The 25966-nt window shown below is 38.7% G+C and overlaps 1 protein-coding gene across 8 annotated transcripts in view; it reads right to left on the reverse strand.

The window, feature by feature from the left end:
* The window catches only part of PLD1 (phospholipase D1), a 173248-nt gene that overhangs the window by 16188 nt on the left and 131094 nt on the right, over positions 1 to 25966 (reverse strand). For 7 of the 8 annotated variants that reach the window (XM_031451132.2, XM_031451117.2, XM_031451145.2 and 4 more), the window contains 4 exons: positions 25704 to 25792; positions 13716 to 13829; positions 11339 to 11388; positions 2174 to 2308 (listed from right to left, as the gene is read on the reverse strand). In XM_031451132.2, coding sequence (XP_031306992.2) covers positions 2174 to 2308; positions 11339 to 11388; positions 13716 to 13829; positions 25704 to 25792 — 388 coding nt within the window. The remainder of the gene's footprint in view (positions 1 to 2173; positions 2309 to 11338; positions 11389 to 13715; positions 13830 to 25703; positions 25793 to 25966) is intronic. The other variant, XM_064492805.1, reaches the window with a different exon arrangement.

Raw genomic sequence — 25966 nt, forward strand, 5'->3', positions numbered from 1 at the left:
CCTCTTCTCTGGGTGAATGCCCCTCACCCAAGAATGTGAACTATCAGGGGCGAGGAATAATGACCCCACGGTTTTGCTTTGGGACGTCACTACCTCAGGGCCCCGGCAGAGGCCGCTCTTGGGCTGGAGGGGCTGCTGGACTGGCAGGACATCGTTGCTCTTCACTGCCAGGGAAACAGGGGATGTGAGCCCCCTGGAAAGCCTCGCATACACTCTTACTTTCACAGCAGTCCCCCAGGCTCCCACCCACTACGGTGGGCCCCACACTCGCCAGGGGAGGAACGCATTATGGCATTCTGAGCTGGAATTCTTAAGGGAGAGGGGGTCATTCCTGTACTTCCAGGGCCCGTCTGGGGCTTCCCAGAGCACTGGGATCTTACGGTAGCTCACAGAGAAAAAAATGTGATGATGAATATATATATGTTCATGTGTAACTGAAAAATTTGTGCTCTACACTGGAATTTGACACAACATTGTAAAATGATTATAAATCAATAAAAAATGTTAAAAAAAAAAAAAAAAAACCTCTCCAAACCTATTTAAGTGTTAGCTCAGCTACTGAAGACTACTTTGCATTTATACTTGATGTAAAATAAATCAGGCTGAAAGTCAAAATGACCTTTAAAAGGAAAATATTTACGTCTGTCAATTTTTACCTCAAGAGTTCTGAAATTGTGCTGAAAAGACCAACTGGAGTTTATTTGACTTTTGTTTGTTTGTTTTTGCATTTCAGTGAACATCAATATTTTTCCTTTCCTTACCGTCACGGCCAAGTTTAATATAAAAATATTCTGAGATGGGCTTGTGCAGAGCAAGAACAGAACAGCTCATGGGAAATAAGAGAAAAGTTATTTACTACGGGAAGTCGGGGGGGGGGGGAAATAAATCCTTAAAGAGCTTTGATCCCTATAGAGCAAGAGATTGAAGGCATAAGATATTTTTCAAAATGCCCTGAGTAAGTATTAAAAGAATATGTGTGTGTGTGTGTGAGTGTGTGTGTGTGTGTGTGTACATGTATATGTATGTATCACCACGCTGTGGTCCATACATTTTCTGGCTTCAGAACAACTTTTTCTTTCTTTTCAAATCATGTTCCAGATAAGACAGTCTCATGACTCCTAGAAATGAGACTTTCTTCTTTTCTTCGTGGAGGAGAGAGATGGAAAAGGCATATTTACTGCCAAAAATTTTCAAAGTACTCCATTACATTTAGTTTCTTAAAGAATAGGTAAGTATCTTATGATAGCTGAGAAACTACATTTTATTTAAAACGGATGAACAGAGTTCCCAACAGTGGAACACATCATCTCTCTAAGTAACATTCTGCCCCTTTGTCAATTCATTGATCTGGCTGGTTATGAATATTCTGTTTCTCATCCTGGCCGTTCAGTGTCCGTGTAACGTGATGTTAGAAGGCAAAACAATTCAATGATGGGAAAATGAAGCTTTCCATGTGTATAAAAGAATGAGGCTGAAAATCCGCCCCTCTGGTCCAGGTGATCTAAGCTGGGTAGAATGTACAACGGTAACTCTCTCTGGAACCTGGCAGTGGGGAGAGGCCTTCAGGAACAGACTGCTGACCTTAGTCTAGAAGTACATCATCTCATTACCACACAACTTCCACCTCACCCCCTGACACCAGCAAAGCCGGTCTGCTCTGCACCCTGATTAATAACATCCAAAACATCGACTCTGGGAAAAAATGGTAAGCATAGGGGCAGCAATATTTTAATATCGTTCCAATCCTGACTCTTGTAAAACTTCAGTTCTGTGGTAATGGTCAGGTGGATGTGGTGTGGTACTCATTTGTGACCCATTTCCCACCCCACTTCTCCCTGCTCCAATCCCTGAGGTCTAGGTACTTGGATTCAAAATAAAAATAAGGGAATAATAAAGAATTAATGAGAGCAGACCGATTACTGCACTGCTGGGTTAAACCACTGTCTCTGGACACTCATTTGCACAATGGCCATTTAATTGCTCTGTGCCTCTGTTACTTCATAGATAAAAACAGGGATTAGAAAGGACGTAAGTGAAAAAGATTGCTTCAGAAATGTTTAAGATATTGTATGTCTGTCCCTCTCAACTGCAAAAGAAGTTTCAGAGGAATGGATAGAAAGATTTTTGCATGAGGTAAGTCAACTAGCAAGGAACACAGAGACCAAGTACTTACCAATAATAACAGTGTTGTCATCAGCAATTAGCAACTTGCTGTGGACATAGATGAGCTCGGTGACCAGGTTTCCTTCCAGCTCTGCATGTGTTCTAAGACCACAGAAGGATATGTAATTTATCCACTGATTGCCAACTGTAAGTTGAACAAGAAATCACTAAAATTAATATGACCACGCTCAATAAAGGCACTTGAAATTTTACTGTCTTTCAAAACAAATATACTACTTAAACAGGTTGTTAAGAATAGACTGTATAATATGTGTGTGTGTTTGTATGTGTGTATAGTTTCAGAATACACCTAGAATCTATTTTTGCTTTCTGAAGAGGGTTATACCGTTAACACGGATGGGTATACGATTTTCAAAAATCATATTGATGTGATTTCTATGAACTCCCTTTGCTGAGGCAATCGAAAAATAAATTCAAATATGAATATTTTATTTTGATGGCTTGGTGAGTAACTCCTCAAGAGTGATAATTAACGTGTAGTCGCAGTAGATAACCCAAGATTTCAGTGTGACACTTACATCTGTCTTGGATGACCCCTGCTACCAGATGGGAGCCCAAACTACCTGATGAACACAGTTTGTAGCATATTCAGCACAAAGCAGCAGTTAAATTTTACAGACTTCGTGTAAATAAAAATGTTGGAAATTAAATAACGCTTCTTCTAAATCATTAAAATTAGGGAGTGAAAGAATCCTGCATAGATTTGACTTTGGGGAACTTTTTTCAGAGCAAGCGGTACCAGGTTTGTACTTAAAAATGTCCTCTCATCATGTGAGGGTCATTTATGTGGCAAGAAGAAATGCAGACCATTTCAAACCAACCCATAATCATTACCCTGGCATGAGTGTTGGTCATAGGATTTTATGGTCCCTCTCCCACACAGCAGTTCTCCTGGATAAGCAAAGTCTGATACTAAGAATAAATGGAGTGGAACCAAACCATCACAGATTCTAATAGGAAGAGAATATAAAATATTAAAGAGAATCTGAAGCATACTAATAGAACCCATAGTAGTTCAATGTGTCACTTTCTGAGGTTTCCATGTATTACTGATGCTCCCTATTTTACTGTTGATGTTACTCAGTGTATCTATCAAATTTAGGTATTTTGGAGTGAAATGTGTTTAGAGGTTATACACAGAGGTTCCTCCATTTACAGACAACCCCTCATATATATATGATCTTGTAACTGAACTGTCTTGGCCAAAAGTTGACGTGTTGCTGCACTAGTACAGCATGTGTAAGAGATGCATTTCTCAAAAGTTTCATGTACATGAGATTTTTGCAAATCAGTATCTTATCCATTTGATAATGTTATATTGGAAAGAGGCCTTCACCTAAAGCATTGCCTCCTCTTTAAAGTCTTCCCTGATTCAGGAGAAAGGAGCATTTCCTCTTTTAAGTCCTTCATGTCCATAAAATTCCTGGAAAATGTTTCTAATATAATGCCCAATATATTATTTTACAAATATTTATTTAATCCTTCATTTCTCCTACTGTCATGAAAGTCTTATACATCTTTGTGTCTTCAATCCTTGCACAATGCTAAAAAAAAAAAAAAGGTGAATAAATGGGTGAATAGATGAATGGATAGAATATTCAGGTGGCAGCTAATATTTTAGCTTTTGGTTTCTCTGTATCATCTATTTTCCAGCAGCTGGTTCATGATCTAAAATTTTAAGACATAAAACATCTTTTTAAAGGAATCATAGAGCAAATCTTTTGCTAAAATAAATAAAAATTTACAGTAATGTCCATAAAAAACTACACTGAACATATAGTAGACCAGTGGTTCTCAGAATGCGTAAGAATTGCCTCTGTGAGGACCTGTCAGAAGCAGAATCTGGGGACACTTCCCACAGATTCCGATTCAGTAGAAATCTGTAATTCAATAAGTGCCTTAGGGGATATCATTCTTTGAGTGACACTGTCATTGAGCCTTGGTATTTACAGATTTAAGATCAGTGGTACACATTCAGAAAATAATGCATCATGACCATGTGAGTCCTTGCACACACTCCAGGGGTCCAAGTTTGCTCAATATGAAGAAAATCTATTAATATGAAACACAATATTGATTGATCTAGGGAGAAATATCATAAGGGATATCTCAATAGATGCTGAAAAGCTTTTGACACAATTCAGCAACTATCCCTGATAAATACAATGAAGAAAGCAGGAAATGATGAATACTTCAATATGCTAAAAATACATAATACATGTATTATATATGTATAATGTATATGTATATATGTGTGTCTATAATATCTTCAATACTATTTAACATCTCCTTGGAAGTATCAGTCAATGCATTTAGACAAGAAAAATCACATAAGAAGTAAAACCACTTCCATTTGCAGATTATATGATAGTATACTCAGGGAATGACAGATAAACCTGTCTCAAACAATAGGAGAATTAAGTATGGTGACAGGATAGAAATTAGCATATAGAAATTAATAGCCTTCATGTACAAACAATAACCATTTAGAGGATATAATCACAAAATCTCATTTACAATGGCAACAAAGAAGATAAAACACTTAAAGAATAACATCAATAAATGTGCAAAAGCATTATGAAGAAAAATTTAAAAGGCTATCAAAAGACACAAGAATAGACTTCAACAAATAAAAAGACATCCTTTGTTCTGGGATAGGGCAATTCATTAAAAAGATGCCAACTCTCCCAGTGTTATTTTATACATTTAATGTAATCTCAGTAGAAACACCAACAAGTTTTTATGGAACTAGAAAACCTAACATTACAGTTCATATGGAAAAATAAACATCTAAGAATGAATACGAAAAAAATTGGAAAAGAAAGGTTATGAGGGGGCATTAGCCCTATCTGATACTAGCATATACTATAAAGTCTGTATAAAACAGTGCAGAACTGGTACATAGAGAGCCAAATCAGTGAATGGAATAGCAAGTCCAGAAACAGACCCAAATAAGTATGGAAATTTTGCATATGATAAAGGTGGCCTCTCAAATGACTAGGACTAGGACTTTTAAATAAAAGGGGCTAGCAAAATTACATAGCCATTTGAAAAAAGATAAAAATTACATACATTCCTCCCAGCAATCATAAGACTAAACTCCAAATAAATCAGAGATAAAGTGTAATCATATGAAGCCATACAAGTGTTAGAAGAAAACAGGGTGAATTCCTGGTAACCTGAGTGTAGGGAAGGCTTGTAACTATCTAGAGGCAACAAAAGAAAAGATCACTAATGTTGGCCAAATTTTTAAAAACCATATTTGCATGACACAAAACATCACAAGCAAAAACAAAAGACAAATGACAAAGAGGGAGAAAGTATTTGCAGTATATGTTATAGATAAAAAGCTGAGAGTCCTAACATATAAAGAAGTCAATAACTGAATTGAGAAAAAGATCAAAATCTAGACAGAAAAATGGGCAAAAGACATGAACAGACAATTCACACACACCAAAAAAACCAGTTTGAAAAGATATTTATCCTCAATCCTAATAAGAGAAATGCAAACTAAGACTATACTGAGAAACCATTTTTTAATCTATGAGATTGTCCAAAAAGAGAGTGCTTGGAGCAAGCACTCTCTTTCACTGGTGGTAAGAATGCAAATTGGTGCAAACTGTTTTTCGGTTGGGGGGTAGTTTGGCAATATCTAACAAAACTACCTATGTATTTACCTACTGACAAAGCACTCCCAGTCTAGAAATTTATCCTAAATATACACTTCCAACAAATATCAACACATATGCACAAAGTTATTCATGGCATAATTACAATTGAAAAATACTGAAAACAACCTAAATGCCCATACAGAGGAGAATGACTGAATTAACTACAGCAAATCTATACATGAAAGACTGTGCAAAGGAATGAAGATCTCTATGAACTGATATGGAGTGATTTCCAGGACAAAATGTTACATGAAAAAAAGCAAATGCACAAGAGAATATGTGGTATGCTGTTCTTACAAAAGAGACTGGGAGAAATAGGAAAATATATATATATATCTGCTCATTTGTACAAAAAGAAACACAGCGAGAATAATTTAGAAACTGACAAAATTGGTTACCAGTGGGACAGGGTGGAAAAGATGGGTGGGGAAGAAACTGAAAGGCTGTTTAGGGCAGTGACACTTACCTAAGTATGGCTTTTGTATAGTTCTGACTATTGGAAGTTTACTGCACACACTCAAAAAATCAAAAAAGATAGAAAAAAGCCTAAAAAGAAATACAGACCGATGCAAATGAACGTATCTGTATTTCATATTAATAACAAAATCCAAGTAAATTTTGAACACTGACTTTTGAGTATATACCATGAGGGCAGGCTAAAGACAAAAAGAACTGTAAACAAATACTGAATTCTAGTGAGATTTATTTTTCATAGTAGCATGGGCTAGCAATTCTGAAATTATTTTCTATGTATTATAAGATTGAGGGAATATATATACATATTATATATATATAAAATAGGTAACAGAAGCCAGATTTCTCACTGTGAGAGAAAGAAGTTATAAAAATAGAAAGAGAGAGAGAGTAAGAAGGAATCCTGTGGTGTGGGACTGGAAATGTAGGTATCAGTATGAAGATGGATGGATGGATAGGTATGGAAGATAGACAGACGGATAGACAATGTGCACGCAAAAGGCCCAAACAGTGATATCCCAGTAGTAATGATCATATCTTGTACCCAGAATTTGGTTTGTAAATGCCATTTTCCACTAAAAGAACCTCAGTTCCTTGGAGAAACGATTGATTCCAGGGCTAGTTCTGGGAATGTATGAGATGAGTCAGGTTCTTGCTGTGCTTGTAAGAAAGAAAAGCTGATGAGGACACGTCAAAAGCACATGGGAGCAAGCTTAAAAAGGCCCTCACTGAACATCAAAATTATAACCCACTGAACAACATAAGAATCCAGAGGTCCATACAGGAATAAACACATACGTGGAGAAGAAGGAAAACTGTCTTACAGTAGAATTCCAGTTAAGAAATTTAGAAGAAAGTAATAAACATAGAAGAAGGGATGGAACTAAAACATCAATGTTTGGCAACTATCACAGGAATAATAATTGAATCGTAGTAGTAATAATTGATGTGGGAAGAATCAGTAACATATCCTAAAACCAGGGGTGAATGTTTGATAAGAAGCAGGATATTTACTGTATAGACTCAAAGTGTTTTCCCACAAAATATTTAATTACAAAGGGGAAAATGGTAATTTGATAGTGGAGAAACCTGGCAGATACCACCTTCCTTAAGGGATCAAAGTTAATATAACAAGTAATAGGGCAAATCAACATCGTGTTCCTCCTGACATGGTGCTTGAAAACACATCACTTCTGAGATATTCCTGCTGAAAACGCATAACCTGAGTCTAACTATGAGGAAACAACAGATACACCCAGATTGAGGGCTTTTTTACAAAATAACTGTACCTCTTAAAAAATATCAAGATCATGAAAGTTTTGCAAAAAAAAAAAAAGATTGCAAAGAAGGTAAAATGTTAACAGTTGGGAAATCAGGATGAAGGGTACATGGCACTTCGGGAAATTCTTCCATAAGTCTGAAATTATTTAAAAATATATTTTTAAAAGGTTAATGCTACTGACTGGCTGTTAGCAGCCTGAAGACTTAAAATGTAATAATCTGTCATTTCCTAGGGCACAGATTTGGGGCATCCCACAGCAGGTCTGGAGAGACTCAGCAACACATCAGTTAGCAGGCGAGCCTCACAGCCCACAGCCGGTACCTAGTGCCCTTCACCCTTGCTACAAAATTACTCTTATGAAGCAATAAAAAACATTTCTTTATGAAAAATGCCTTTAAGAAGAAAGCTAAGGGTTAGTACCAGAAACAGGGGCCAAAGGAAAGATAAGGGTTCCAAGCCAGAAAAGAGAAAATTTAGGATGACTGTGGCCTGTAAAGTGCACTGTAGGTGCCCATCTATGAGGTGAATGGACCCACTGCACACTCTGGAGAGAAGAAAATTCAGAAACTTCTTTGGCCAGTACAGCCGTCCCTCAGTGTCCCCGGGGTACTGATTTCAGGACCCCATCAGATAACAAAATCCACTGATGCTCATGTCCCTTATATAAAAATGGTGTAATCTTTGCATATGATCTAGGCATATCCTCCCCCACACTTTAAATCGTCTCTGGATTGCTTATAATCCCTAAAGCAGTGCAAATCTACACAAATAGTTGTAAGTGCGGTGTAAATGCTATGAAAACAGTTGTCAGCTCTGGCAAGTTCAAGTTCTGTCTTTCAGAACTTCCTGGAATTCTTTTTTCTTTTCAAAGATTTTCGGTCTGTGGTGGGTTGAATGTGTGGATGTGGAATCTGCAGATACAGAGGACTGACTGTACTTACTGGCTCAACAAGTAATGAATACAAAGTTGGTGATAACTTGTGGCATGAGGCTATACTGAAACACCTGCCTTTGAAGAAAATATGAGAAAGTCAGGAGCATGTGCAGCTATTAATAAGAAGCAGTAGACAGAGGAGTATCGTAAGGGTTCCAGATTACATGTCATGGGGCATTTGAGAAGCTGGAGGCTTATATAGGTCCCTAGGACATATCTGTCGTGAGCGGTGGTACACATATGCCTTGAAAGATGAGAACTTCCATATGACAGACTCGCTGTTTATAAGGAAATGTGGTGACAGGACTTGCAGAGCTGTCACAGGCTTTTGTGACTTAAAGGAGCACTTCCTGGACGTACATTTCTAACCCTGATTGAATACCTCTGGACTTTGTGTTAAATTACACTAAATTGGCTACTAACAGGCCATAATTCTCAAAAATCATAAAAATGATAAAGAAATGCTTTAAATTAAACACGAAAGCCCCGAAGACTGGAGTATCAGAAAATTATATCCTAATCGCAGCTGGTTTTCTTTTCAGGAACTTCATCATGTTCATAGCAGCGTTTTTGTTATTTCTAAAGAATTGAAACAGTAGAGAACTATATAGTTCTCTATCCAATTAGAGATCAGTTAGTTCATATATTTAAAACCCACTACACATTTATAAAAACAAAACCAACAATACAACATAGTATCTCAAAAGGGGGCAGTATGTAATTAATCTGTTCTTCCACGTTTAGAGTATGAACATTTTCCCCACTGAGATGCCTGATTTTGACTTGTTCCCAGGGTACTTGGAAATCCTTTCGTAAGAGGGCTTAACACTGAAATTACTTCTCGTGTTAAAATCCAATTTCTCCCCTGAATAGGCAAAGGCAGGAAAAGGGTTCAGAGCCAAAGGAAATGCTTTCTAATAAGCTCAGGACAATTTTACAGTTGAGAAACTAAATAATAAGTTTGTTCTGGCTTTTTATTCTCCTATAACCCCACCTTTGCATTTTTACTAGCCACCATCATTACTGAATGACTTTGCTGATTTTGTTTTTATCAATAAATCTTTTAGAGCCGTATTCACTCACTATCAGCTTCATTTTAAGCCATCAGGAAATAAAGGTCGGGATAATGCTCTGGAAAACCTTCTCTGTCCTGGATACAATTAGATACAACTTTTGAAAGTATTTATTCTTGGTGATGTAGATGTCTTATGGCCAAATTTCTTTCTGAAGGGGATGGGTATATGGCAGATAAAAAGGCTTGCTACTTTGACCAAGATTATGCTGTCTTTCTTGAATAAACACTCCTATTGTTACAAGCCTTTCGTTAATTTCCAGAATTCTGGAGAAGTTAATTTTGGGCACCTTCTGTTAAGGTTTTGTTGCTTTTATGTAGAAGCGGATTTTGGAGGATATTTTCTATGCCTTTCCTGCCGATGTCCTAATTCTTTATTTTTAAGGAAAAATATACATACACGGAAGAACTAATTTTTTTCTCTCCACATTCTGATACATCATCCAGTGCACCCCATTTAGGAGGCTACTAGTGTAAAATAAAATTTTCAAAAAAACTCAGTGGAGGTTTACAGCATCCGTGACCACCACACCACACGGCATCCTGTGACTGCAATGGCTCCTCCTGACTTTTCCAGAATCCTCTGTGGCAGCCCCATTCTCCGAGTCACTTGGGTTGAAATGCTTAGGATTATCTGACATTTCTCTTACTCTGCTGCTCCCACACCCCCTCAAATGTTCCTTCCCAGTTTTATTCATACATGACCTTTTTTCCGCTACCAATGTGCCATGATCTCTCACCCGCCACCAGTCCCCCTCTACTCTGCTTACCAACAGTAAGTGAATCCTCACATAAACACCATTTTGATGACTCCAATCCAGGGATCAGAGGCTTCCATCATCTTAACTGTCTTTTTCTGGATAAAAATCTAGTCTTTTAATGTGGTCTTCAAATTTTCACAATCTGGACCATATCTGAATTGGAGGTCAGACAACTTGGGTTCTTTCTCCAGCTTAGTCTTGTGGAAACTTCTGTATCTACCGTTCAGGGTATAGAAAATTATTGGGCACCTACTATGTGGTAAACTTAGAGTACGTTCACAGAGATATAGGTCAATAAACCCATAGTTACAATGTAATGTAGCTAAGAACTATGCCGAAGGATGAATTAAGAAGATATCTGAGAAAGTGCCTTTGAAAATATGAAGAATTGCAGAAAGTATTACTGGGTTTTTTTCTTATTTTTTACTTCCAGTATAATACCCTCAAAGATTTAATCAAGTGTTATGGTGGCAAAATGGCTACATGATCAGTTTTCTTCCCTAAATACGACAGTGTGTGAGAACCCTGGGGCTTCTACATTTATAGGAGGCCACATGAATACATGTTGACCGTGTCCTCATCTTTAGTGCAGGGAGGACGCCTGTCCTGCTTACTTCCAGGACGTGGTGAAGGATCGCAGGAGAAGATACGTGGGGGTTCATTTTGAAGTGCCTTACAAATCCCACTTCTTATCAAAACAAATATTACAAATAAATAGAAATAAATTATAAAAGTAAGTTGTAAAAACACTCTCATTTTTAACACCTATGCATCTCACGCCATAGTGTCTTCATTTAAATATATACTTGTGCAATTTATTGAGAATAATTAGTTTATTTCTGTTAAGCATTTTGTGGGCTACCTTTTGTGAAGAGTTCTATAATCACACTGCAGAAACATTAATAATTACTGATATGTCACCAAAATCAACCATGGAGGAAAAGAAAAGCAATTACTTACGCTCTGTTCTTAACTGTCCAAGGATGGAATTTTCTCCTCTGCACATGGTTCTGAACATATGTAAAGGAAATAAATAATTACGGAGGTTTCAAAGGAACCAGTCCCAATTGCAGTATCTGTGGGGTATAGTCTTAATCCAAGTAAAAATAGAACAAGTGCTTCTACAAGAAGATGCCACATAGGTATTTTTAAAAACAAAAAACCCCCAAGAATATCACGTTTGTGATGTTACTGATAGGACAAGGTAGTTGTTTTGAAGTGGGCAAGTTGAAAAGTTGTAAGACTGATGTTAGATTTCAGAAAGAGATGTTATTTTTAAAAGATGGCTTCTGAATGAGCTCTCCTTAGAAAATTCGGCAACCGCAAAGATAAATTTAGAATGCCCCAAAAGATAAGAATACTTACAGAATCACATTGCTTTCAGAGGTGAAAAGGGCAAACTTAAAAGCGTACTTTTGGAATTAAAGAAACCATACTATCTGAGCTGTCTCTGTAAGGTCAGCCAACCTCTTAAAAGTGAAAAATATGTCTCAGATGACCGACTCTACTAAGGATTTTGTCTCTCAAGACTCTGACAGTAGTCAACGAATTATAAAGACTCATAAAACAAAAAGTTCTAAGCTCCATCTGCTTGCTCTATGGAAGTAATTAAAAATACAGTTATGCCTGGGAAATTCGGATATTATTAAAGATGATGCCAGCAAATAGAGATGTTTTTGCATAATAAAAGGTTATAGTTTTGGATGCTGAGCAAGAGCCAAGCATGTTATTTCATTTAACTGGTTCAAACCCAAGAAAATAGTCATAGAAAAGAATTACAATTGACAGTATTCCAAAAATAATATTAGGATGGCAAATGAAGTGGATAAAATCCAATTAAACATTATGTCAGTGCCTTAAATACTTGAAAAGGTTTGTTTGTCATGTTATAAATCAGATAATATTAGAAATGGGCAAATCTTCAATCCAAGTTTAAAGACCAAAGCACAAAGTTCCCCCATACTGTAATGAGGCAAAATTACCCAAGAAGAAACAAAATATCTTTACTTAAAAAGTCAGAAAGAAACAAGAGGATTAAAAAAAAAAAAGATTTCCACCACTATGGTACATTCAAACTGTGCCTGGAGGACCCTCAGATCCTGCGGAGGTGCCTCTAGGGAGGGGGCCCCAGGCAGGAGGGCTTCTAAGCCCCCATCCCCAATTTGACCAAGGCCCTGCATGTTTATCTATTTTACACACTGGGGGTTCTGGGTAAGATCTCATCTGTCCCTTCCCACAAGAGGGTTTGATTACGGAGGTATGAAAGTATAGGTAGTTCTGAAAAACAGGCTATTAGAAGAAAATATCCAGGTGTTAGTCCTTGCTCCGACTTAATGAAGGCTGTGGTCCTGAGTAGGGCTCATCTGTATCTCAGGTCACAGAGCTTGTCACTAGGAGCTGGATTCACGCCATATCCATCCCCTTCCTCTTCACGGCTAAGTGGCCCAGAGAGAACGTCAGGGGTGCCTTCCCATCACTTTCTACCCCACCTCTCTGCACCTGCCCACCTGCTCTCAACCCCCTTCATGATCCTCCACTCTCCAAGTCTGAAGCCTCATGTGCCTTTCTCTGTGAATATGGAAACTCTGCTTTTCAGAATGTTGAGAATGGGACTTACCACCTTCCCTAAAATTTTAACCGAGAGGTGGTTGTGAAAACAGAATTAAAATTCCAGGAGCCAGGAAAGAACCTTCATGCTTCACTTAGTAGCAGGGACTGTTATTACCAGCCTTGCTGAAGGATTGCTGCCTAAAACAATCATAAACCAACACGTGCAGGCCGTGCCATTTTAAGCATTTAATTTTCTTCCTTTTATCTACATGCTGCAGAGAGGAAGCAAAGCTCAGTAACTATTTGGTGGCTTCAAGGTAATTTTTAAATTATCTTTAAAAATGAATTTATACATAAAGGATTCATATCTATATATTGATGGTGAAGTCCTTGTCTCCATTTATAATATATATAAAAATATATATAAAAGAACTAAAATATTAGTCTTTTTATAGTCATATATATTGGGTATATATATTTTATAAATGAAGACAAGCACTTTCTCTCTCTACATATATACATATGACAGGCAATGAGTATACAAGAGAGACTAATATTTTAGTTCTTTCACATTTGCCATGTGTTAGGCATACCATTTATGATTTTAGGCTCTATTTGAATTTTATCAATTAATAAATAGGCCAAGATTCAAAAGTAAAATGAAGAAAACTGTCCATCTGCTCAACACTTCACTGGATAGATGTGGAGACGCATTTCCATTCCTCTCACCAGCTTACATACATGACTGATTGAAAGCTGAAAACAGGTGATCTTAGAACTTTGGCACCTGTAGTTGAAGTGCATTATCGCCTGCAGAGCATTTCCTCCACCAGTTGAAATGTCTCCTTCAAAACCTGGCAGAAGTGGTATCACAACGTACACCCGGTATCTCTGGCCTTCCCTGCAAAAGTCAGATGCAGAGAGTTTCACCAAAAAAAAAGGACACAGTGAAAAACGGCAGCCAAGCAGTTCACATGGCGTTAGAGACTGAGTGAATGGCTTCCTACAATACATTCTATCACATTCCAGGCTTTGAGGGGAAGAGGGTGCTGCTGGATTGGAGGCCAGAAGCTGTAATCCAGACTAACAGTTCATAGCAACCTGAAAAATAAGCTGAACTTGGCAGTAAAGGGAGAAGTGTAACCACTATCTCTCTGCAGCATAATCCTTCCAAGGACAAATCCATTGTAAGAAAGCCTTGCTTGGGTCTCATGGAAAATGGAGCAGTTATAACAAAGTTTTAATAAAGTGTTATCTTAACAGTTTTATATATAACAAGTTATAGCCACAGTACTTAGCTCAGAGTTCAGCAAATAGTAGGCATTTGGTTAATAATTACTGAGTAAATGAGTTCCCACAGCCCAGATCTCAGGGGCAAAAAGACACAGGGGACCCAGGACATTTTCCAGTGCAGAAATTATCATTGTTTAGAAACTGATTCATCCCTGAAAACTCTGGTTCAGATGCAAAATGTTACCCTGGGCCCTTCAGGAATTCTGAGTGACTCATGTTGAGTTTTAAACCTCCTGCACATATAACACAGTATTTCTTGGCCCACTCTCCCAAATGATTAGCGACAACCTTTAAAAGAAAAGCCTTTGAACGGCCTTTGCTACTCAATGATGTAACAAACAGAAGAAGAAGGTGCAGCTTCTTACTTTGATCTGCATTCAGAAAGTCAGAAATTTGGAGAATAATTTTCAAATAAGTATTGCCTCTTTGGAGGCTGGGCTGTTAATGTCCTTATCTCTAGAAGACACACAGGAAGAAGAGAAAGTCCGGATATGGCTGCGGTACCCACTGCTGTCAGACTCTCGCCCGCTTATCTGAGAAGTCTACACCCACACGAAGAGGCTGCTATGGGGTCATTTTCAAATCAGAACCTACTTAAACTTTCTATGACACTTCATTTCTAAAGTGCATTTTCTTCCAAACAATTACATTGTTCTTTCAGTCAAATATTATTACTAGTCAGAGGGGTCAGATTTCATTACTGAGGTATCTGATGCCAACGTGCTGTATCAGGACACAGGGGAAGTGCAGTTCCAGGCAGAAGCCAACAGCCAACAGCAGGAGTCTGGAAGCCTGTGAGCTTAACTGCAGTATGAGAAACGAGGACTCTGAACTAGGGTGCTGTAATGGCATGGATTAATCACTAGATGGCAAACAGAGTTTGAGTTGGAAAAAAAAGGTTTTTTTTTAGTGTAAACCCTTTTCTGTCAGATTAGGGAAAGAGGCTCACATTCCTAGATGGCAAACAGGACAGTGGGAAGAAGAACAGAAAGAATACCTAAGCTATTTCCCCACCAGTACTGAGAAGTCCAAATAAATTCTACGTTTAAGAACTGACACCATCTGGCCTCGACTGCCTGTGCAGAATCCCCTTCAGTCTGATCCTTGCAGACCCATACTGCAGTGACCGGAGACCACCGCCCGGTGCACAGACGTGCACCCCAGTAAGGCAGGTCAGCCAACCTAACTCATCCACCCTCTGAGCCCTGAGGGCCCCTCTCTGCTTCGCAGGATCCCTCTTCCCCGGTCAAGCTGTCCTGAATGAGCCAGTCTAAATCGGTTTGTTCCTGCCTCTGCACTCCCCCGGCACCCTTTTCGCTTTACACACTAGTGACAGGCACACCTGCTGGCAAGGCTATGCGATAAGCCCTTTTGAAGCACAGGGCATTCGTGCACATATCTTTCTATTTTGGGCAGTGCCCAACAGAGGACCCCCGCACACAGTATGCACCTGGCACTATTTGCTTTGGGAGGATGGGGTCAGGTTGGAAGAATGTTTCTGGAAACCTCTGGTAGACAAGAGGTTAAATAGGACATTTCTCTTCAAATTAGACTACATTTTCTTTGATTTTTTTTATTGCGGTAAAATATATGTAACATAAAATCTGCAATCTTTCAACAATCTTTAAGTGTACCATTCAGTGTTACAAATTACCTTCACATGTTGTGCAACCATCATGATCTCTATTTTCAAAACTTTTTCATGAGTCCAAACAGAAACTCTGATAATTAAGCAGTGACTTCCCATTTCCCCTCCCTGCAACCTCTGGTTACTGCTAATCTACATTCTGTTTCTAGGAATTTGCCTGGTCTAGATAGTTCATCTAAGTGGAATCAAACTATATTTGTCCTTTTGTGTTTGGCTTATTTCACTTATTGTAACATCCTCAAGATTCATTCATGCTGTATGTAGCCTGTGCCAGAATCTCCTTCCTTCTTACGGCTGAATAATATTACATTGTACGTACAGACTATGGTCTGTTCATCCAGTCATCTGTGGGCAGGCACTTGTGATGTTTCCACCTCTTGGCTGTTGTGAATAATGCTGCAGTAAATGTGGGCATATAGTCTCTCAGCCCCGTCCTCATTTTTTTTTTTTTTTCGGGTATTTACCCAGGAATGGCATTGCTGGATCATATGGTTATTCTATGTTTAGCTTTTGAGGAACCACTAAATAAATTACATTCTGTAATGGATAATATATGCTCATAGTACAAACCTTCAGAGGTAGAAGATTATATGATGAAAAAAACTTCGTTTTCATCCCTTTGTTCCCAGCCTTCGTTTCCCCTCCCTAAGGGCAACTCATATTACCTTCTTTCAGAAATAGTCTATGAATTTATAAGCATGTATATGTATTCCTTCCTTCTACACAAATGTTAGAATACTATAAACACCTTACTGAATGTTGTTGTTGTTGTTATTATTATTATTATTATTATTATTATTATTTTTGAGCAGAGAAAGATTTATTGCAGGGCGATGCAAGGAGAACGGGTAGCTCATACGTAAAAGACCTGAACTCTTTTGAACATTATTTTTTATAATTCATCAGTACAGCCTGGAAATTCTTTGATATCTGCACATAGAGAGTTGCCCGCTTTTTTTTTTTTTTTTTTAATCAACAGTGACACAGTATTCCACATCCACACCATAACAGTTAAACTAGCTCTCTATTGGTGGGCATTTGTTTCTAATTTTTCACTACTTCAAAATACTGATTAGACTTAGATTTTCACTGCTGTAAGAAAAAGGGGCTCTGGAATTTCAAACCATAAAACTGTGGCTAAGTGTAAGCCAAGGGAGAGGAACTTCTATGCACTAGTATGTCCAGTCTCCCTTGATCCAGTCCCCAGCAAACAACAGTTCTCAGCCGTTGCGGATTCTAACCTCTTCCGAAACACCGCATCCTCATAACCCTGGGGTGGTGCAAATGATAGCCGTCAGCGTAGGGCAAGAACCGGAGCCCCTAATGTGCAGAATTATTTATGATCTTAAAAGCAAGAGAAGAGCTAGTGGGCACCAAGCCATCACACGGCAATCGCTCCATCCACTTTAGTTGAGAGCAATTTTTAAAAATTGCATTCTCGGGCTTTTTGTTAAGATAAGTTTTTCTTTCAAAACTCACTAACTCATAGCAATGCTATGTATAATCGCTAAAAATTGGAAATAAATGCCCAATAACAGGGGGATGGTTAACTAGATTATGTTATAGCCACACGATGGATATAACTTCTTGCAGCCATTAAAAACAATGACTGACTAGCAAAATACCTCTGGTAGTGTGTTAAAGTTGCCCGAATGCAAAGTGACAATCACAAGACGACTACATATGTGGCAGGCTGATGCTATGAAATATTAAATAAGTTTTCCCCTTACACATGTTAACTTCCCCCTCTCTGTGACTGGAGATATGAAGCAGGTATTCTCTCCTAGGATGGCACTCTCACAAAGGAACCAGGGCACAAGGATGTCAACTTCTTAGATTTGGGGAACGGGGTAGAGATCCTTTGAGCTAAGTCAGGAGCGTAAAGAAATCACTGTGAGATTTAGTGCAGGGACCCTATCCTTTGTCCTCAAGCAGAATTCCAGGGAGAAAGGACAGATCCCACTCTCTCTCAAACAGGGATATGGAGCCGGAGGATCTGAGCCCTGCTGCCAGGGGAACCCAGAGAAACGACCATCACAGGATGTGGCAGCAATAGAGGAGACGTGACAGGAAGACAGGTTTGAGAGGAGAAGGCTGAGGTCCTCCAGGTTACAGGAAGCAGATGCCAGAACAGGCTTGAGCCAGATCAATACTGAGCGCTAGAAGCCTCTCCCCAAAGATCCAGGGCCCCCAAGCACCTGTACCAAGGGTGGGGCTGTGTTGGGGAGGGCAGGAAAGTCCAGGGAGCACCCTGACTGACTGGCTGCGGAGCAGAAAGAACAAGAAATCACTGACACTGGCCACATTTACCACGAAGTAATTAAACTAAATTTTCTTCCATTGTGTGGAAATGGGACTTGAGACAGCCATCAGGTGAGTTATAGTAAAAGGAAGCAAATTACACCTCAGGAAATAGAAGTCCGTATACTAACATGGACCAAAAAGGAACGTGGAAAATAAAAGTAAATTGTTTAGGGTGATGAGAATGTGGGGTCTTTAAAATTCATATTTTTAATGTTTGTGATTGCTGAAAAGCTGCCTGTGCTTGAAGAGCAGGGTACTAGTTCCCCAGTGTAAACGGTCTTGGCAGTGGCTTTCCTCCAGCTCCTCTCCTAGCTCTTCTCTGGGGCAGACCCCCGCCCCCTCCCCCTGGTCCTCCTCCCTCAGCACGGGGAGGAGGAGTCAAGAGAAGAGGGGTCTGCTCCGAGTGGGGTCTCCGGATCTCTGAGAAGTGCCCGAAGGAGCTTATTGTGTTTCTCCAGGGGTGAGATGATTTATTTTTTGAGACGTTGAGATTTATAGATCATATTTCCTTGCCATAAACTTCAAGAGGAGGTATAAATCCTCTCATTGTTGTAGGTTTTGCAGCAGTAAATGCTGCCAGAAATAAGAAGAATTGTGGCTGGGGCTTTAGTGTTCTTTGTGGAGAGAGTTTTATTCTAGAGTGGTATCCGTTATGGGAGAACTGGGATCTGTAGCTTCTCAGGGGTTTGAGACAGAACCCATTTTATTCCGTGTTTGGCAAATCTTTTTAAATGCAGTAAACCATTCTGGGCTTCAGTTTTCTCATCTGTAAATGAGGGAGTTGGTGAAAATCCACTAGACATGCTGGTTCTATTTAGCACTGACTTTGCATATTACACGTGACACTTTATAGATTACGACCTTATATATTGTGCGCATGCGCACAAATGTAATTTTTTTTTTTTTCATTGGTTTTCTTTTGAAAACAGCAAGCTATTAAATGTAAGAATGTTCAGGGTGAGCACAGTATGTGTGACTTAGACTTCAGTCTGGACTTGACAACCTCTGGCAGGTATGTCCTTCAGTGCCCCCAAGATAAGATTCTACAAAATCTTTTATTAAACCATTCCCACTACGGCCTAGCCATTTTCATTCTCATTTTTAAGAGTCTCTCTCTTCCTTCCTCTCTCTGCCAGGGCACGTGCTCAGCCTCAGAGTAATTGCTGGCCTCTGCCGGGTACTAATCTTTACTCTCGCTATCTGCTGCGATTACCATTTATATAATTTTTGGAATCAAATAAAAGCAATTATATGATCTAAATCAAAAGTTCTCCAGCCACGATCTGTCATCTCTGCTCAAATGTAACCTCTCCTCCAGGAATTTTATAGAGCTTGGAGGTTATCCCACGAAGAAAAAAAAAAAAAAAAAAAAGTGAAACCAGCAAGTGGTACACTTAATTTTCAGGTTTTTATTCTTTTCATTATAACTGCAGCTTAAGTTTCTTGAAGACAAGTCCTTTCAGCTTGGTGCACAAATTATAGGGTACGGTAATTATAGTATGTAGATCTTTCTTTAAGCCTAAGAAATTTTTATCTATCAAGCAATTACATTAAAAAACAAAATGTTCATCTGGTTTTTAAAATTTTTTAAATAAAGTATCTCTCATAGATTTCTGGTAGGCTTAATGTTAGAACACTCCTATTTCCCTTGAAATGAGGGAAGCTTCGTAGCTGAGCCACAAAGATAGCACAAGATGAAATCCTAAAGACATGGTTTGAATCTCAGTTCCACTCATCAGTAGCTGTATGATGTGGGCAAGTTACCACAACCTCACTTGGCCTCACTGCCTCATCTGTAGAATGGAAATAATTATGCATCCACTCCATAAGGTTGATGTGAAAATTAAATGAAGTCATGCATAAAAAGCACCTTGGATGTGGAATGACTCAAAAACTTTGGTAGTATTATGAATCAATTAATAACCAGTGATTTCAATTAGAAAGCTTACACGCCTTCAAAGAATAATCAACAGTGCCTAAAATTGAAACAAAACAAAGCAAAACTGAACTCACATTGTGTTTCAGAATACATTTTATATTTCAGGGGAAGGTGTAATCCAATCAGCAATGCGGAATCCAAAAATTGATTCCCACCAGGAGAAGTCAGCTATAGATTTCTGGCAGGACACCTCTAGACAGTGTTTTAATCATGGGCCCCTACTTGTCACAGGATGAAGAGGTGCTCGTGGTAGGAAAGCAAAGCAAGTTTTACTTCTCCAGCAAGAGTCATCTAATCATTTAAAATGAGGCCCATTAAACATCTTGTTAATTAAAACATTTGTCTCTAACATAAATATTAATTCCTAAATAGTTGATTTGAGTATTGTGTTTTTTATCCCTGCTCAAATTTACCGTGAGCCAGCATATTTCCAGATGATGAGTTTCCTGGAAATAACACAGTAATTTCTTACAGGAACTGGTGCTTTACAGCTTTCAAATTGCTTTCACATCCAGTCTTATGAGCTAGGTAGGGCAGATATTATTCTCTTTGTTGGTGAAAAAACAGAGTGTCAGAAAGGCAAAATGAGAGATTTGAAAGGTCACATATCTGGAGGCAAGAGAGTTGGGAAGAACCCAGATCTCTAGACATCTGTTTCCCAATTAACTTCAGATTCCCCAGAGGAGGTTCCTCATATCACCCACTCGTGGGCAAACTGCAAGCACTATCTGGCACTGTTCCACAGTTACTGGAAGCATGAAGAGTTTGAGCAATTTTCAAAACTGTGTATTTTCCAATGCAGTTTAATATTAAAATACAGAGGCATTAAATCAGCTGCTTATTTTCATTGCATGGGCCAGCCTAGTGGTGGTAACAGTGCAGATGCCCTCTCTCACTTCCAAACTTGTTACCAAGGCAACAAAATTATGCATGTCAAGTTTCCATGAGCAAAAAATGGTTTCATCCTCAGACACCATCCATTCATGGCACACAGTATTTTAAAATGTTCTCTACTTGGATCTAATGGTTCTACTCACTTTTGGCTTGTTCAAACATGGTATAAACCAGTCAGTTTTAGACTGTGGATTATGATTTCTTCTCCCTGATCTCTAGTCCAATTTGAGTTGTCAAAGACAGCTTCCAATGGGTTGGGAGCTGGTCTCAACTCCAAGGCAGTTTTACTTTTTAGAGCAGACCTTTTGTTTTCTGTAGAGATTCTCACAGCTACTCTTAGTTCAGCATGGCACGGGATGAACAGTATTCCGAGGCTCGAGGTCATGAATCAGCACACGGAGGCTGGGCAAAACCCTCAGTCACGGCTGCTGAGAAGGAACCAGGAGGAAGTGAGGGGAGCAGAGAACTCAGTTCAGGGAACTGGTGTGGGGCTGGATTCCAGCACTGGGAGAAAAAATAAAGCCTCAGCCCAGTTGAGGGAGTTGGCAATTTAAAGACTCCAATCTCTCCAGACTGGGAGGGTCCTGGAAGAGAGCCTGTGTTCCCTGGTCAGGCTGGCTGAATGCTGACTGTCATTTCCCTCCATCTGCTTTGTGCTATACCCTATTCTTTATCCAACAGCCAAAATTATACTTGTTGCTAGGCACGTGACTTGTGCAGGGAAGTTCTGAGTCTCAGAAGAGTGGAGGGCAGAGAAGTCAATGGAGGAAGAGGAGGGGTAAAGTTGAGGATGGTACTTCATGGTCCTCGGAGAAAGGGAGGGGCCCCACTGCAGGCAGCCTGCAAGGTGAGCTTTTTAATTCTACTTTTACCTTTTTCCTAAGAATACAAGCTCACAGGTTTGAAATTATTAAATAGAAATGTATCTTACAGTTGGAATTAACGCAGGAGTCAAATGAAATGTGGAGATACAGAGAAGGGGGAAAATGTAAAATATGTTTCCAGGATGTGTGTGTGTGTGTACACTAAAAGTCTGAGGGCGTGATATACACACCACTTAGAAATGTGACCGTCAAAGCAAGTGAGATGACTGGGAGATCAGAGCTCAATGACACACAGTTAATTTGAAATTCAATGAACTCATTTCCTCATTTCTACAAAGTAAGCTTGAAATTGCCCGCCTTTAATGTGCTCTGTGAACTTCCAAGCATGAGATAAAATCTGCAAAAGATGCTACCTTACCCAGCTCTCTTACTGTGGATCCAAGGATCACTGGGAAACGTTCAATCAGAAAATATCTTAAAGTTCCTTCAAGCCCTAAAATGCTATGATTTTAGAGGAAGTCTAGATTTTAAAAGACAAATTTATATGCCAAAGAAAAATATTCTTTCAGGATCCTGAACACTTAAAAACAAACTTTACCGGTACTTACTAAGCCATGTATTATAGAGAACTAATAACGGGGATGAGTGAAGCTGAGATTCATCCTCCTCTCCTGATTAGCTGATCATAGTTCCAAAATCATGATTCACTGCTCAGCCCAATGAGCTCATTTGTCAACTTAATGTATTTCTGCAACTTATTTCAATTTTAGGAAAAAATTATTTTTCTCTTTTGTCAAATGTGCTTTATAGATAAAGCAGACACTCCTGTATCAATAACATGCAAGAGCTGACAGAAAGATACTGCAGTTTTGTAAATGAGACAGAAATTGACCCACAGAATTGGGAGACTGGCCAGGAAACAAGAAATTGTGTGTGTGTGCACATATGTTTTAACTGTAAACAGGGCCATTTTTATGTCATCTCAGAAACAGTCGTATGGTGACTTTCTTTAAAAAGGCACATGAGAAGGCAAAGAATAAAGGTCACTTGTAAAAGCACAGACCATCATTAATGTTTAAGGCCACATACGCTGCTCTAGATGAGCACTACATAATCCTGGCTGTGCGCTGGAATTACCAGTGGAATATTATAAAACACAGGTGCCTGGGCCCCACTCCAGGAAATTGGGATCCAGTAAGCCTGGAATGAGTCCAGCCCTCTGTGTTTTTATAAAAGTCCAACCATGATTTTGATGTGTAGGAAGGGTCGAGAAACAATGTACACACTGCAGGATGTGGTGAGTATGTGGTGTGCCTCCCAAATGTCCTCACTGTGGGATCAAGACAGCCATTCCCTCAGCTGCTGGGAGTGCTGGCCACTGACTACTCACAGTGAAGTCCTTTCCAGGAATTGCCCTCCATAGGCCATAGGGACCTGCCTACCCCAAAGGCATGCTTCTCTCCTGGGATCAGCCTACATTTGATGACCAGTCAATGAGAGGAGGGGATAACAAAGGCCCAACCTACTTGCCTCAATTTGGGGCAACCCTGAAGCAGTCTCTAATCCTAAATGTCAACGGATTGGGGTTGCATGGTGTTGGGAAATGCACTGGGTCCAAAGTCCACAGACCTGGGCTCAAAGCCATTTTTGGCTTTTGCTGTCAGTGGTCCAGACAAGTCACATCACCTCTTTAATCTCAGTTTTAACTTTGAAAAATGGGGACAAAATTTTTAAAAAGATGCATGTTATAATCCCTGGACCACCCACCAAACAATGCAAAGCTGTCTCACTTAAATGTTAATAAATGAATCAAACAGAAAAAAAAAATAAATAAAAATGGAAAACAAAACAACAATAATAACAATAACAACAACAACTATCTGATCTACTTTCGAGAGTAGTTGTAAAAGTTCAGTAAGAGTCTGTAGAATTAAACTGTGAATCATACAAATTGCTGGTAGCTGCTGTTACAAAACATTCTTAGGTCCACAAATATTCACATATTATGTGAAAAAAGATGTTAAAGTACCACATGACACTGGAAGTCAAAAAATGTTTAATTCCCAAATGCATATGTCTTTAGCATTCTCCACTGCATTTGTTCAATGAACTGAAATAATAAAATGGAATAATTTTGTTTGCTCGTTTTCCTGTTTTTACATGGAGCTAAAATCAGCTATAAAAAGAAATAGTCCCAGGTGTCAAGACAGTTCAGTAGGGAAAAAACAGACTTTTCAACAAACAGGGCCAGAACCACTGGATATCCACACGCAAAAGAGTGAAGCTGGACCTCTACCTCACACCATATACAAAAAGTAACTCAAAATGAATCAAGACCTAAATGTGGGAGCTAAAACTATAACACTTTTAGAAGACAACAAGCATAAATCTTCATGATTTCAGTGGTTTCTTAGCTATGAAGCCAAAGCACATGCAATAAAGGAAAAAAGAAGATAAACTGAACTTTATCAGAGTTTAAAACTTTTGTGCTTCAAAGGACACTATCAAGAAAGTAAAAAAAGAAAACACATTGAACGGGAGAAAATATTTGCAAATCATAAAACTGATATGAGACTTGTATCCAGAATATATAAAGAACTCTTACAGCTCAATAATAAAAAGCCAACCTAACTGAAAAATGGACAATAACACATGAATGGCTAATAAACAAACACGGAACACTCAGCATGTTTAGTCATTAGGGAAATTCAAATCAAAACCACAATGAGATACCATTTCACACCTATCAGTATGGCTATAATCAAAAAGAGAGACAATAAGTCTCGGTGATGATAACAGAGAAATTGGAGCCCTCACACACTGTGGGAATGTAAAATGGTGTAGCCGCTTTTGAAAACATTCTGACTGTTCCTCAAAATGTTAAACATAGAGTTACCATATGATCCGACAGTTTCACCCCTAGAGTAATGAAAACATGTCTGCACATAAAAACTAGTACAGAATGTTTATAGCTGCATTATTCATAATAGCCAAAAAGCAGAAACAATCCAAATATTTACCAACTGATGAATGGCTAAATCCATTTATACGAAATATATCCAGATAATGGAGTATTATCTGACAATAAAAACAAATGAAAAATAATATATTCTATAACCTAGATAAACTTCAAGCTAAGTGAAAGAAGTCAGTCACAAAGGACCACATATTGTATGATTCCTCTTATGTGAAATGCCCAGACCAGGCAAATCTACAGAGAAAGAAAGTAGATTAGTGGTTGCCAGGGGCTAAATGAAGGAGCAATAGGTAGTGACCACTAATAGGTGTGGGGCTCCTTTCTGGGGTGATGAAATGTTCTAAAATTGATTCGGTGATGGTTGCACACCACTCTGTGACTACGCTAAAAATGACTAGATTGTACACTTTAAGTGGGTAGACTGTATGGTATGTGAGTTACACTTTAGTGGCTGGATTCTACGGTATGTGAATTATATCTTAATAAAAGTGTTATTAAAGAAAATAATCCCATGAGCTGAAAAAATAAGACAGAGGGTAACAAGAATTTAAATATAACCCACGGAAAAATGTTATGACTATTTCACTTTGACTTTTAAGTGAACACAGCTCGCAGTCTGCCTTTAATTAAATCAAATCACAAATCTAAGGCGTGGGAAAGAGACTGGCCAGGAAAAAATGACTGTGCTCTGGGAGCATTCAGAGTCCCTCAAAAATGGACTCAAAAATTCTCAGCAACTGACTCAGATTTAAGGTAAATAACCCACTATGAGCTGAACCAAAGTCATGCCTGCTAGGAAAAGACAGTATTTTAAAAATGGGCTTTCAAAAGTCATTTTAGCAGTAAATGCAAGAGTGTCTGCAGTAACAACTCCTACCAAAATGCAAAAACCTTACCTGTGAGCTTTGAGTATCCTCTGAGCAATGGCATCGCCTATCTTGTTGAACACAACTTTGTCATCAGCGCAGCTTATGAAAAATTGGTTCTGTGTGAAATAAATGGGAAAATTATGTAGTAAGTTTTTCTTAGTAGTATGCATATAAGGAAAATGTGGTATATAACAAAAACAACAGATTTTTTTTTAAAAAAATGTTTCACATAGCAGACATGTTCTAACCCCTGAAATCACCTCAAGAAAGTAAGTGACGCTGAGAATAAA

This window comes from Camelus dromedarius, chromosome 2 (genome assembly GCF_036321535.1).
Source record: "Camelus dromedarius isolate mCamDro1 chromosome 2, mCamDro1.pat, whole genome shotgun sequence".
Classification (NCBI taxonomy): Eukaryota; Metazoa; Chordata; class Mammalia; order Artiodactyla; family Camelidae; genus Camelus; species Camelus dromedarius.